Source organism: Choloepus didactylus, chromosome 3, assembly GCF_015220235.1.
Source record: "Choloepus didactylus isolate mChoDid1 chromosome 3, mChoDid1.pri, whole genome shotgun sequence".
Classification (NCBI taxonomy): Eukaryota; Metazoa; Chordata; class Mammalia; order Pilosa; family Megalonychidae; genus Choloepus; species Choloepus didactylus.
The window spans coordinates 42,962,711-42,977,140 of NC_051309.1; the positions used below are offsets into that span (position 1 = coordinate 42,962,711).

General features: G+C 34.2%; 1 protein-coding gene across 4 annotated transcripts in view; it reads right to left on the reverse strand.

The window, feature by feature from the left end:
* PDS5A (PDS5 cohesin associated factor A) overlaps window positions 1-14,430 on the reverse strand; it is a 188,076-nt gene that overhangs the window by 81,889 nt on the left and 91,757 nt on the right. For all 4 annotated transcript variants that reach the window (XM_037829628.1, XM_037829625.1, XM_037829626.1 and 1 more), the window contains 2 exons: window positions 9,729-9,869; window positions 5,432-5,547 (listed from right to left, as the gene is read on the reverse strand). In XM_037829628.1, coding sequence (XP_037685556.1) covers window positions 5,432-5,547; window positions 9,729-9,869 — 257 coding nt within the window. The remainder of the gene's footprint in view (window positions 1-5,431; window positions 5,548-9,728; window positions 9,870-14,430) is intronic.

The window sequence follows — 14,430 nt, forward strand, 5'->3', positions numbered from 1 at the left end:
TATATATCTAACAATTTAAGAAATTAATTAAAAAAAAGAGTACAAACACATCCCTTACCCAAACTACCCAATTTATAGTAGCTTAAAATTATGCTATAAAACATATATTAAATATTCAAAATACATAAAATCTGCTTCACAAAATAATTTTATGGGAAGAAAATAATGGAAGGTGGTATAGAGAAGCAAAGTCATATATAAGAGGAGGAGCCAGAAGACCAAAAATTAGTGCAAAAGTGTGAGTGTCACATTGTCTTACAATGTAAAGGATTCAAGGGGCCAGGATCAGCTTGTATTGAAATGTTCTTTTTCAAAGGACCAGTATATACTGTAAAAATTCAATAAGTAAGAAACTCTACATGTAAATTCAAAATAGCATATATAATAAAGGAATTTTCAAACTTAAAATTTATTGGGTTACGCTTTAAAAATATATTCATTAATTATGAAATATTTCTATTTTTGAAATCATCTCAAAAAATAAAGTTATTTAAAAAATGTTTTAACCCCCAGATACTTGGTCAAACTGATTTTTTTTTTTTTGATTATCTGCAATCTACTTTTTTTTTTTTAATTAAATTCAGTTTTATTGAAATACATTCACACACCATACAATCATCCATGGTATACAATCCACTGTCCACAGTATGATAACATAGTTATGCGTTCATCACCACAATCTATCTCTGAACATTTTCCTTACATCAGAAAGAACCAGAACAAGAATAAAAAGTAAAAGTGAAAAAAGAACACCCAAATCATCCCCCCATCCCACCCCATTTGTCCTTTAGTTTTTATCCCCATTTTTCTACTCATCCATACACTAGATAAAGGGGGTGTGATCCACAAGGTCTTCACAATCACACTGTCACCCCCTGTAATCTACATTATTATATAATTGTCTTCAGGAGTTCAAACTGCTGGGTTGGAGTTTGGTAGTTTCAGGTATTTACTTCTAGCTATTCCAATACATTAAAGCCTAAGAGGTGTTGTCTATATAGTGCATAAGAATGTCCACCAGAGTGACCTCTCGACTCCATTTGAAATCTCTCAGCCACTGAAACTATTTCGTCTCATTTTGCATCCCCCTTTTGGTCAAGAAGATACTCTCAGTCCCACGATGCCGGATCCACATTCATCCCCGGGAGTCATATTCTGCATTGCCAGGGAGATTTACAACCCTGGGAGTCGGGTCCCACGTAGGGGGGAGGGCAGCAAGTTCACCTGTCGAGATGGCTCGGTTAGAGAGAGAGAGGGCCACATCTGAGCAACAAAGGGGTACTCAGGGGGAGACTCTCAGGCACCATTACATGCAAGTTTAGACTCTCCTTTGTGGTAATGAGCTTCATAAGGGCAAGTCCCATGCTCGAGGGCTCAGCACATCAAACCGCCAGTCCCAATGTTTGTGACAACATCAACACCAGTCCAGGTGAGGATGTTCAACACATCCGCACCTTCCCCCAGATCCTCGGGGCTGGGGAGGGGGAGGCTGTAAATATATTTTTTATTATCTGCCCAAATTACTCTGGGATGTGTCACTATTTCACTCCAGCCTATACTAACCTACTGTATCTCACTTCCTATTCAAAGTTCCATGCAATTGTGGTGTTTGAACAAATTGACTGTAGAGTTGTACCGGGTCAAACTGATTTTTGATAAGGCCCCCAAGTCCACAGAATGGGACAGAACAGTCCCTTAAACAAATGGGGCTGGGAGAACTGGATAGACATAACCAAAAGAATGAAGAGGACCCCTACCTCACAACCTATATAAAAATTAACTCAAAAGTGGATCAAAGATCTCAATACAAGAGACAGCACAATAAAACTCTTAGAAGATAATACAGAGAAACAGCTTCAGGACCTAGTAATAGGAGATAGCTTCTTAAGACCATATACTCAAAGCACAAGCAATGAAAGAAAAAATAGATAAATGGGATCTGCTTAAAATCAAAAGCTTCTGTACCTCAAAAAAAAAAAAAAAAACATCAAAAAGGTGAAGAGGCAGCCAACTCAGTGGGAGAAAATATTTGGAAATCATATATCTGATAATAGACTGATACCCTGAATATATAAAGAAATCCTACAACTCAACAACAATAGTTCAAAGAGCCGAATTATAAAATGGGTAAGAGACATGAAAAGGTATTTTTCTGAAGAGGAAATACAAATGGCTAAAAAAACACATGAAAAAAATGTTTATCTTCACTAGCTATTAAGGAAATGCAAATCAAAACCACAATGAGATATCACCTCATACCAGTAAGAATGGCTGCCATTAAACAAACAGGAAATAATAAATACTGGAGAGGATGTGGAGAAACTGGAACTCTTATTCATTGCTGGTGGGACTGTACAATGGTACAGCCACTGCGGAAGACAGATTGGCATATATCCCACAGATCAGCACTACAAATATAGATGGGGCTTGGACGATATACTTCTAAGGTGTGACACTGGTGCAGAGTTGACAATAGAATGGTATATGGGAAAAATCTACCTGTTGCATACTAGGGACTATAACTAATAAGAATACCTTACTAGTACCACACAAACACTAGGGACAAGTAATTAAGGGCTGAAAAGAGCTATGGGTGTTTGGGGTCATGAGAATTGTTTAAAATGAAGAGTGATGAGGACTGCATAACTAAATGTGGATAATTTGAGAGAGAGAAGGATTATCGTGGACAAAACATAGGCTACGTGAACTTAGAAACCCCCTACTTTATAAGTCAAGACTTGATGTTAAAGTTTGCTCTTATGAAACTTACGGTTGTAAAGGGGAAGCTAAGCCCACCTATAACTATGCCTAGGAGTCACCTTCAGAGAACCTCTTTCGTTGCTCAAATGTGGACCTTCGCTAAGCCCAACTCTGCAAATAAATTCATCACCCTCCCCCCAACATGGGACATGGACTCAGGGAATGAGCCTAACCCTGGCATCAAGGGGCTGAGAATTCCTTTTAGACCAAAAAGGGGAAAAGAAAGGCAACAAAATAAGGTTCCTGTGGTTAAGAGAATTCAAATAGAATCAAGTGGCTGTCCTGGAGGATACTCCTATGCAAGCTTCAGCTACATATGCCCAAATGGCCACAGTATGATAAGCCCAAGTCAACAGAGGTCCTGAAAACCCCAAAAAATACCCTGATCCCTATCTGAGACTCTATACAAGTTTCACTCACTAAGTTTATTCTTCAGAAACTTAAATCCTCCAGAAAACTCCTATGCCAAGTAAGTCCCACAGAGGCTAGAGCATCATCAAGAACATCAACCAGATGTGTTCCCTTTTCCCAAGATGTCAATACCCCTTTTCAACATGAACAAGTTAGGGTAGTCACTGTCCAGACTTCCGTGAAGATTGGGAAAGTGATTAAACTGGAGGAAGGGGTAGCAACAGACAAGGTGGAATTTAACTAAGGATTATGAATACTGAATCTCTATATAATTTTCTGTTTCTTAGTTGCTATGGTATTAGAATAGTTAGAAGGAAAGAACTGAAATGGTGGAACTGTAACCCATAGCATTCTTTGAAATTTGCTCTATAGCTACTTATTAAATTGTAATTTGAATGTTATAACCTTTTTGTATATATGTTATACCTCACAATGAGGAAATAACAAACTATGGTACTGTAACTCCTGATAACTTTGGAAATTTCCTACATAACTACTTGCTAAATCATACTTTGAAAGATGGTATTTTTTTATATATATGTTATATCCCACAATAAGGAAATAACTGAAACTGTGGGAACTATTCAATATTCTTTGATATTTGCTCTGTAACTACTTGTCAAAGTGCATTTGGAAAGTTATCACTTATATGCATATATGTTATATGCTACAATAAAAAAATTATTTTTTAATTGTAAGAAAAAAAAAAAAAAAAAGGACTCCTACTTTCTTATCCAGAGCTAGTTACCAATTTCTTTTTGCTGTTTGTTTTAATTCAGTTTTATTGAGATATATTCACATATCATACAATCATCCATAGTGTACAATCAACTGTTCACGGTACTATCATACAGTTGTGCATTCATCACCCCAATCTATTTTTTGAACATTTTCCTTACACCAGAAAAAGTAAAAAAAATAATAAAAAGAAAAGTAAAAAAAGAACATCTAAATTATCTCTCCCAACCCTATGTTTCATATAGTTTTTGTCCCCATTTTTCTACTCATCCATCTATACACTGGATAAAGGGAGTGAGTCACCAATCTTTAAATTATTTACTTAGTTTTGTAATTTCTAACTGCTGGGGGAGGGGACTAAACATTATTTACAAACAGTAACATTAGAAAATATTAAAACACTTAATGCTATGGTTAAGAAAAATAATAAAGAACAGACTGATCATACTAGTTTATTTCTATGAACCAGGACGCCTCACTATAGTTAGCAGCGAATATAAAATAATGAATATGAGGAGTCTGTCATGGCTGATTTAGCTTTTACAAGTAACGAAAGTGAAAAACTGAGCTATACGTTTTTTCTTTAATGTTTTACTATAAAACCTGATGGCAAACACAGGCACAGGGAATTCCTTTTCTTAACGTGACAAGTACAGTTGCTTCATTCCCTGTATAATAAATTCTTATGGAATAGCATTTAATCAAATATTTAGCATTTACTCCTAAGATCTTGAAAATGACTTGTTCTGAACAAATATAATGCTAATATGTCATTTCGTCAACATAAGAGGTTTTTTAGATTTGTTTGCCATGTTTTAACATTTAACCTAGCATTACTATAAAGAATTAACTTTAAGACAATTTCTGAGACAGTCTTCTGAAGTAGTTGAATTAAACCATGGTAAATTTCTAATGTTCTCTAGAATACTAATAGTGAAAATGTATTTTTCAATCAATGTTTGAAGTAAATAAAACATGTAAATGGAATAAATTTCACAGGTTATTCAACTTTACCATCAAGTTGAAAAAAATCATTCTGAGTTCTTGAGAAGCATTTAAAACTGAGTTAAGAGCAGTATTTTCAATTTAAAGATTAAACAATTATATAAATTCAGTTAAAAACACATCATCCAATTAGATAAGCTGCACATCCAGAAGATAAGCACTAGGAAATGAGCAAGCTGCTAGACTGACAAATGCCAGCTATTATTAATATTGGACCACTAGGTCTTCAGTCTCATCGTTTATTTAGAAATCTGAAGACAGAGCATGCTCATGTATTTCCTGTTTATTTATTTAAAAAAAAAAAATTAAAAAAGTGTTATCTGGGTAGATAATAAGTGTACTTTATTAAAAAAAAAAAATCCTACAATTTATTCTCCAAGAAAGGCAGCAACACGGATGCCAAAGAAATCAACAGATACCAATTCAAGTTTCAATATGTGTGGCTTTAATCAAGTGGACCGTAATGACTGGCGGCCAAAACAAAAGTTAGCACTCAAGCATTTTTAGGTTCTCTTACCGTCCAAGAAAACACTGCCAAAGAGGGCGATTCTGTGTTGCTAAATCAGAATCTTTAGAACCAAACAATTTCGCAAGAAGTCGAACAACAGCCAAACGCTCTTCTCCATCATTGCTCTAGGAAGAGGAAAAGAGGAAAGAATAAATGAAGCCAGAAGATTACCAGATTACAAAAAACGATAAACTGAAACATTCCCAAGAAGCTACAATGTCATATTTCTGCTCATAATGGTGAGAAACTTGAAATATCAAATGCTCTTTTTCTATACAGAAATTGAAATGATTCCATGTTAGATCATCTGGTTCTTTACTCTTATTTCACACCCTCCCAACTGCTAATTTATGCCTATTTCACTGCTTGTTTACAATCTAAACATTGGTAACAGACATTTATTTAGAAAGATAAAAGATAATGGACAACATTTTCTAAGAGCCCTGAAATTCTGTGAAGGGACAAAGCTACAAATAATTTCTATCCTAATAAGTTTTCTTTATAAGAGATCTGTCCAGTAATTTAAGCTCCAACATAAACAGTAACACAAATGCCAAAGAAATGAAAACAATAAGATTTTGATGTGTAAAGTTTCAGTGTCCCCAATTGACTGCAGAATATAACACTGAAGAATGTTATGATTCAAGAAAACTCATTTTAATAGCAGAGTAAGATTCTTAAAAGGATCTAAAATATCACATGAATTGAATACTACAAAAAAGCAAACCTTAAATTTAAGGTTGTTTTTTGTTCTTATCCTGTTATGAAAAACCATACAGTATATGAAGCTTTTTAAAAATCACATATTTACTAAAAATATAAACACAATACCTAAAAGCAATTGTCATTTTTTTAACTGTTCAAATAAAATGTCTAAAGCAATACCAGAAATCCAATAAACAAATACACGTGGGAAAAGACCGAAATTTTTAAAAGAAAAACAAATAATTTAACTATCAGGCTTAGGTGTTTTGTAGTTAAGACAGGCACAATTATCAAACAGACGTAAAAATGAAAATTGTATCAAGTTTTAACACTTTAATTTGAATGACAAAAAGTATTTTCTTTGACAAAGTTTTTCTCCAGCAAAAACAAGGCAGAGTAGCACAGGTTTTTAAGGTCTAATTTATCAGCCAACACCATTTATTTTTTAAAGAAAATTTTTTCTATCATGTCAAACACTGGAATAAGTGAAGGTTTTGTTCTACTTCCAAATGACTATTTTTAACAGTTTAGTGATTATTTCAAATATTGGGGGGACATTTCACACTGATATACTGAATACTGAACTACTAAATAAAAAGCTTCAGAGAACTTCAAAATATATTTCTTGATTAAGGCTGGAATGATTGTAGTGATGGTAGCAGTATTTTTCTTGTGGAACAATCATTTGGTGTCTCTGATGTATAGTTGCAGTATTAATTCACCCCAAAGTGAACATCATTTCAGAGATATTACATAATACACTGAATTACAAATACAAATACATATTTTAGTAATTTAAAAGTCCATAAAAATTGGAGATTCTGCATTAAGAATTTACCAGTGACTTTCTAAAAACAATTGAAAGCCAAATTAGTTTTTCTCTCCAGTTCTAGCCACAAGGAATTAACTCTATTACTGTTTCTAATTACAAAGTAACTGATTCAGAACAATTTCCTGTGAAACTTAATTTTCACTTCAACCAAAATAAGACAAATATGATTACTTTATATTTTTAAATTTGGGGAATAAGTGAAAATCACTCTCTCTTTCCCTCTCTGCCCCTGAATAAGTCTTAAATGCAAAATGTTGCAAATTTCCTAATAATTATAGCCAAAGCAGCTAGGGAGGACAACTCTGGGGAACCCCCCTACACAAAAAAATAGCACCATATGGAATTGTGTGGTGGTAGTGTTTAAAGCTTTATGCAACGGTCCAATATAGAGTAGAAACAAAGAAATTGCTTTGAAGCACTTTCTCATTTTTATTGTTCTCAAAGGACTGTAACTAAGGACTCCTAACTACAAAAAGCTGTGGCCATATAATTCAGAGATACAACTATAGAAAATCACTACAGCCACAAAAACTTCCTACACTGTTGAATACATATTGGTAATGAGAAAACTAAATACCTGTATAGGCTCGAGTTGAAGTAAGAAGCAACTAAGAACACGGGTTATGGCACCTGTGCTGTTTTGGAGCTGTTATGTACCCCATAAAAGGCCATCCCTGTGGGGACAGACCTATTGTGGGTAGGTCCTTTTGGCTAGGCTATTTCAATTGAGATGTGATCCAGCCCATTCAAGGTGGGTCTTAATCCCCTTGCTGGAGTCCTTTATGAGAGGATAAAAGACAGATGAAACTCAGAGAGCTAAGAAAAGCTAAGAGATGAAATCTAGAATTTGTCCCGGAGAAGCATAGGGAGGAAAAACCCCTGGGGGAGGTGAGAGAGAAAGCAACTGAAACAAGAGCCCAGGAGAGAAGAACCAGCTGGTGTTGCTATGTGCCTTCCCGTATGACAGAGGAACCCCAGATGTCAGCAGTCTTTCTTCTGATGCCTTAACTTGGAATTTTCATGGCCTTAGAACTGTAAATTTGTAACCTAATAAATCCCCATTAAAAAAGCCAACCTATTTCTGGTCTATTGCATTCCAGCAGCTTTAGCAAACCGAAAACGGCACCTCTATACTGTAAGACAATAAACAAAATATTCCAGAATTACTATTATTTAGGCACGACATTAGCTCACTATAGGGTAAAAAAAAAGTAAATTTATCAATGAACACAGAAAAACATAAAAATCTTATTATCATATTACAATATATTACCATATTGTAGTAATACAATATTCTATTATATACTTTCACTAATGCTATATTGTAATAAAAGAAACTACACTGTCAGCTAAGCATTTTCTGACTAAAGTGTTAAGTTTTTAAAAAAGAAATTAAGAAATCTACAGGGAAAAATTCTTGCTCATTTGCCTTTAAAGCAGGGGCTATGAAAACAAATTATAACAATGAAGAAGAGTGAATATAAGATAAGGAGTCATGGAGGCTGACATATACCGAAAAGATCATAACTCATTTAAGAAGGAACTACAATTCGTTACCAGCCGTTTTGTTACCATGTAGAAAAAAATGGCCCAATATTGCCAGATCTTCCAATTTTTAAAAAACAAACAGGCAAACATCCGGATTTTGAGCCAAAATCTGGTTTTTAAATCTAACCATTCATTTCACGTTAGCAACTAAAGAAAGAAAAATCTTTAAAAATCAAATAAAACCTATTTTGGAGCTGGATGCAGCTTGCTAGCAACTTCTGCTTTAGATACAAGAGCTTACAGTAGAAAAACGATGTATGAACAGCCACTACAGTTTAGTTTCCCTTAGTTTACAATAAGCCCATAAAAAGGAAACCTAATTCCCATATTCCTTCATAATGTTCTACCTATCATGGGTGCCCTGCTTAAAGATTAAAGAGATCTGACTGACTTTACACCTTCCAACTCTATGAATACATTGGCTTACACCTAGGAATAATTTAGTATGGAGACAACTTTAGGCTATTGCTAAAACAGACAATACAGATAATTCTTAGTTATTTATACCACATTTTAGAATCTGAAAATCTTAATTCCAATACCAAATCTGCTTTAATACTTCATCTTAAGATTTTTTATCTCAAAAACCAAAATTTCAATGCCAGTCCTCATTATAAACAGTTCAATTTAAGGATCCAATAAGATACTGGATATAAAGTCTTTCAAAAGTAGAGTATTACACAAATGCAAGGTGTTATCTTCTGTGGCTCAACTGGGGTGGGGGACAGAGTTTCAGGTTTTAAATTTGGTTTGAGGAGCTATAAATTCCTTGCTTAGTTATATCAATATATATAAATTTCACTGTTCAGTAAAATTTCTATTATCTATAATATGTAAGGACCTTACGTTGTAAACAAGACCATTTGAGTACTCAGTTTAGAACCTTTTCATGTTTTAACACCGACCTACCTAAGAATAAATGTCCTTTGATATCAACATATATTACAACTTTTTAGAAAAATAACCTTTTTAGAATATCTGTTATTTGCATCATTGTGTTTCTCAGCAGACATTCAACAACTGGGACTGTTAATACAATTTTGCAATGTTTGTAATGTAAATACCCATCTCCTCCAGGTAAGAGATAGTGATTTAATTCAAATGATTAAAAAATATATACCTTAACTAAATATAAGAAGATAAATTGAACAAACATTTCATTTTTTTTTTACAATCAGAGAAAAACTGTTAAAGGGCTTAAAAAATTGTAGTTAATCTTACCTTCAGTTTGAATTCAAGCTGTGGCATGACAGATAACAATAAGTGAGGATCTATAGCAAAAAGTTCCTGAATCAGATCAAATACATGTTCTGACAAATCACTTACTGACGACCTTCCCAGCACCAGAACTTGATTGAAAAACTGCAGGAGACATTAAAAGCAAAAATAAAATACCAATTTCATTAAAAAATTGGCATGGTTCTACAAACATCTTTTTAAAAAGTACTAAATAATCAGTCATTATATAAACAACTGAAGATGATGATGCAGGATGGTATTTCAAGTACTAATATATATAATAGGATAGTCACCTATATAGCATAATTAATAAATTTCCAAAAAAATTTAGGAAAATAAAAAAAGTGAGTTGTTAGCTTTGTTTCAAGTTAGGATGACATTTCTAGGAAACTTAACTCTCATTAAAGAAAAACAATTTAGACAGCTTATGTAGTTCATTATAGAGAAATGTTCTTGTAGCACAAAAAATTTTTAAATCCCAATCTTTTAAATTTTTAAGTCTAATTTTCTCATGAATTTGTGATAAAGAATGTTTTAAAGTTGTTGTTGTTGGTGTTGGTGGTTGGGGTGGGGAGGCATGGAGGATGAGTTTGCTTAAAAAAACCCAAAGAGAAAGGCAAATACATTTTGACTCATAGGACAGAGAAGCTGATAATATAAAGGATATTTCTTTTTTTTCCTTAAATGCTAGAGGGAAATAAGAATACCTATCCTATCAAGAGCACAAATTAAAGACATACACACACAAAATATTAAACTGAAAATACTAAAGAGGCAGTTGTATGCAATCGATACAAGCATACATTTCTGGCAGTGTTGTAAAATGGTATATTCCTTTTGAAAACCAACATACTTTCAGAGTCAGAAAATCATATATACTATGCAGACCATGAAAAGAATGAAAAATTACTTTCTGTGTTAAATCAGGAGGATCTATTTTTAAACAATTAAGTACAGAATCTGTATATAAAACACTCCCATTAGGTTTTTACAAAATTACACGTACATGCAGATATGCAAAGAACACTTCTGGAGGATATATAAAAACGTATTGATAATAGGTATTTCTGGGAATTGAGATTGGGTTTTTTGGAGTTTAAGTAGACATTTTTCACTGTTTATTTTTTTGTACTCTTTGAAAAAATCTGGTTTGCCATGTATAAGTAAGGAAGGGCTTTAATAAGGGTACCTTAAAGGAAACAGAGAGAGAGAGGAAAAGATACATCTGACAAATAAAAACCAAAGATATGATGGCTGATTCAAGAGCCTTCACAGTAATAACACTGAATGTGAATGGATTAAACTCCTCAATTAAAAGATGTAGATTGGCAGAATGGATTAAAAAATATGAACCATCAATATGCTGCTTACAAGAGACTCATCTTAGACCTAGCAACACAAAGAGATTAAAAGTGAAAGGATGGAAAAAAATATTCCATGCAAGTTAAACCAAAAGAAAGCCGGGGATAGCAATACTAATTTCAGATAAAATAGACTTTAAATGCAAGGATGTCAAAAGAGACAAAGAAGGACACTATATACTAATAAAACGGACAATTCACCAAGAAGAAATAACAATCATAAATGTTTATACACTCAGTCAAGGTGCTCCAAAGTGCATGAGACATACATTAGCAAAACTGAAGGAAGGAATAGATGTATCCACAATAATCATGGGAGACTTCAATATTGATAGATTAACCAGACAGAAGACCAATAAGGAAACAGAGCTTAAACAATGTGATAAACAAATTACATTTAACAGACCTATATAGAGCATTATATCCCGAATTAGGATATATACTCTTCTCTAGTGCTCATGGAACTTTCTCCAGGATAGTTCATATGCTGGGGTATCAAACAAGCCTCAATAAATTTTAAAAAGATTGAAATTATTCAAAGCACATTTTCTGACCACAATGGAATGCAACTAGAAGTCAATAAACATCAAAGATCTAGAATATTCATAAATATCTGGAGGATAAACAACACACTCCTAAACAATCAGTGGGTCAAAGAAGAAATTCCAGGAGAAATTGCTAAATATCTAGAAACAAATGCAAACAAGAATACAACATATCAAAACTTATGGGATGTAGCCAAGGCAGTAATGATGGGGAAATCTGTAGCTCTAAATGCATATATTAATAAGGAAGAAAGAGCTAAAACCCAAGAACTAACAGAACAACTGAAGAAGATAGAAAATGATCAGCAAACTAAACCTAAAGCAAGTAGAAGAAAAGAAACAAGGATTAAAGCAGAAATAAATGACATAGAAAACAAAAAACAATAGAGAGAATAAATAAAGCCAAAAGTTGGTTCTTTGAGAAGATCAATAAGATTGACAAACCCTTAGCCAGAATGACAAAGTAAAAAATTGAGAACAACTAAATAAACAAAATAACAAATGAGAGGGGGGACAATACTGCAGATGCTGAAGAAATTTTTAAAAATCACAGGACTACGAACAACTGTATGCCAACAAACTGGACAATTAGAGGAAATGTGTAATTTCCTGGAAACACATGAACAACCTAGACTGACCAGAGAAGAAATAAGACTTCAACAGACCACTCACAAGTAAAAGATCCAATCAGTCATCAAAAAAGCTTCCTACTAACAAAAGCCCAGGGCTAGATAGATGGCTTCACAAGGGAATTTTACCAAACTCTCCAAGATGAGCTAACACCATTCTTACTCAAACTCTTTCAAAAAACTGAAGAAAATGGAACACTAACTCATTTTTTGACGCCAACTTCACTCTAATACCAAAACCAGATAAAGATGCTACAAGAAAGGAAAACTACAGGCCAATCTCCCTCATGAGTATAGACGCAAAAATTCTCAACAAAATACTTGCAAACTGAATCCACAGACATATTAAAATAAACTATACACCATGAACAAGCAGGATTCATTCCAGGAACGCAAGGGTGATTCAACACAAGAAAATCAATCATGTAATACAACACATCAACAAATCAAAAGGGAAAAATCATATGAACATCTCAGTAGAGGCTGAAAAAGCATTTGACAAAATTCAGCACCCCTTTTTGATAAAAACACTTCAAAAGGCAGGAACTGAAGGAAACCTCCTCAACATGATAAAGGGCATATATAAAAAACCCAGAGCCATTACAGTACTTAATGGTGAGAGACCGAAAGCCTTCCCTGTAAGATCAGGAATAAGACAAGGATGCCTGCTGTCACCACTATTATTTAACATTGTGCTAGAAGTTCTAGCCAGAGCAATTCAGCAAGAAAAAGGAATAAAATGCATCCAAATTGGAAAGGAAGAAATAAAACTGTAATTATTAGCAAATGATTTAATCTTATATTTGGAAAACCCTGAGAAACCGATGACATTACTTGAGCTAATAAACAAATTCAGCAGAGTGGCAGGATACAAGATTACTGCACATAAGCCAGTAATGTTCTTATACACTAGAAATGACCTAACTGAAGAGACTCTCAAGAAAAAGATTTCATTCACAATAGCAACTAAAAAAACTCAAGTACCCAGGAATAAACTTAACCAAGGATGTAAAAGACCTCTAAACAGAAAATTATATAACTTTACTAAAAGAAATAAACGGGGACCTAAAGAGATGGAAAAATATCCTGTGTTCATGGACTGGAAGACCATGAATGTCATTAAGATGTCAATCCTACCCAAATTGATCTACAGATTCAATGCAATTCCAATGAAAATTCCAACAACCTACTTTGCAGAATTGGTAAAGCTAGTTATCAAAATTTATTTGGAAGGGAAAGGGGCCTCGAGTTGCTAAAACATTCTAAAAAAGAAAAACGAAGTGGGAGGACTGACACTTCCTGACTTTGAAACCTACTATAAAGCCACAGTAGTCAAAACAGCATGGTACTGGCACAAGGATAGACTTACTGATCAATGGAATCAAACTCGGAATTCGGAAATACACCCCCAGATCTATGGCAAACTGATTTTTTGATAAGGCTCCCAAATCCACTGAACTGGGACACAACAGTTTCTTCAACAAATGGGACATATCCATATCCAAAAGAATGAAAGAGGATCCCTACCTCACACCCTATACAAAAATTAACTCAAAGTGAATCAAAGATCTCAAAATAAGAGACAGTACCACCAAACTCATAGAACATAACATCTTCAAGACCTACTATTAAGAGGTCGCTTCTTAAACCTCACTCCCAAAGCACAAGCAACAAAAGAAAAAACAGATAAATGGGAACTCCTCAAAATCAGAAGCTTCTGCACCTCAAAGGAATTTGTCAAAAAGGTGAAGAGACAGCCAATGCAATGGGAAAAATATTTGGATATGATGTATGCCAGTTTGGATGTATTATGCCCCCCAAAAAGCCATGTTCTTTAATGAAATCTTGTGGGGGCAGACATATTAATATTGATTAGGTTGGGATCTTTGGATTAGGCTGTTTCCATGAAGATGTGGCACACCCAACTTTGAGTGACACCTTTGGTTAGGGTGCAACCTCTGACTGGAAGTTTCCACAGAGATGTGGCCCTGCCCATTCAGCCTGGGTCTTGATTAGTTCACTGGAGCCATATAAAAGAGCTGGAAAACAGAAGGAACTCAGTGCTGCAGCTGAGACAAACGTTTTGAAGACAGCCACTGAAAGTAGACTTTTGCTACTTCAGAAACTAAGAGAATATCCCCAGATGCCT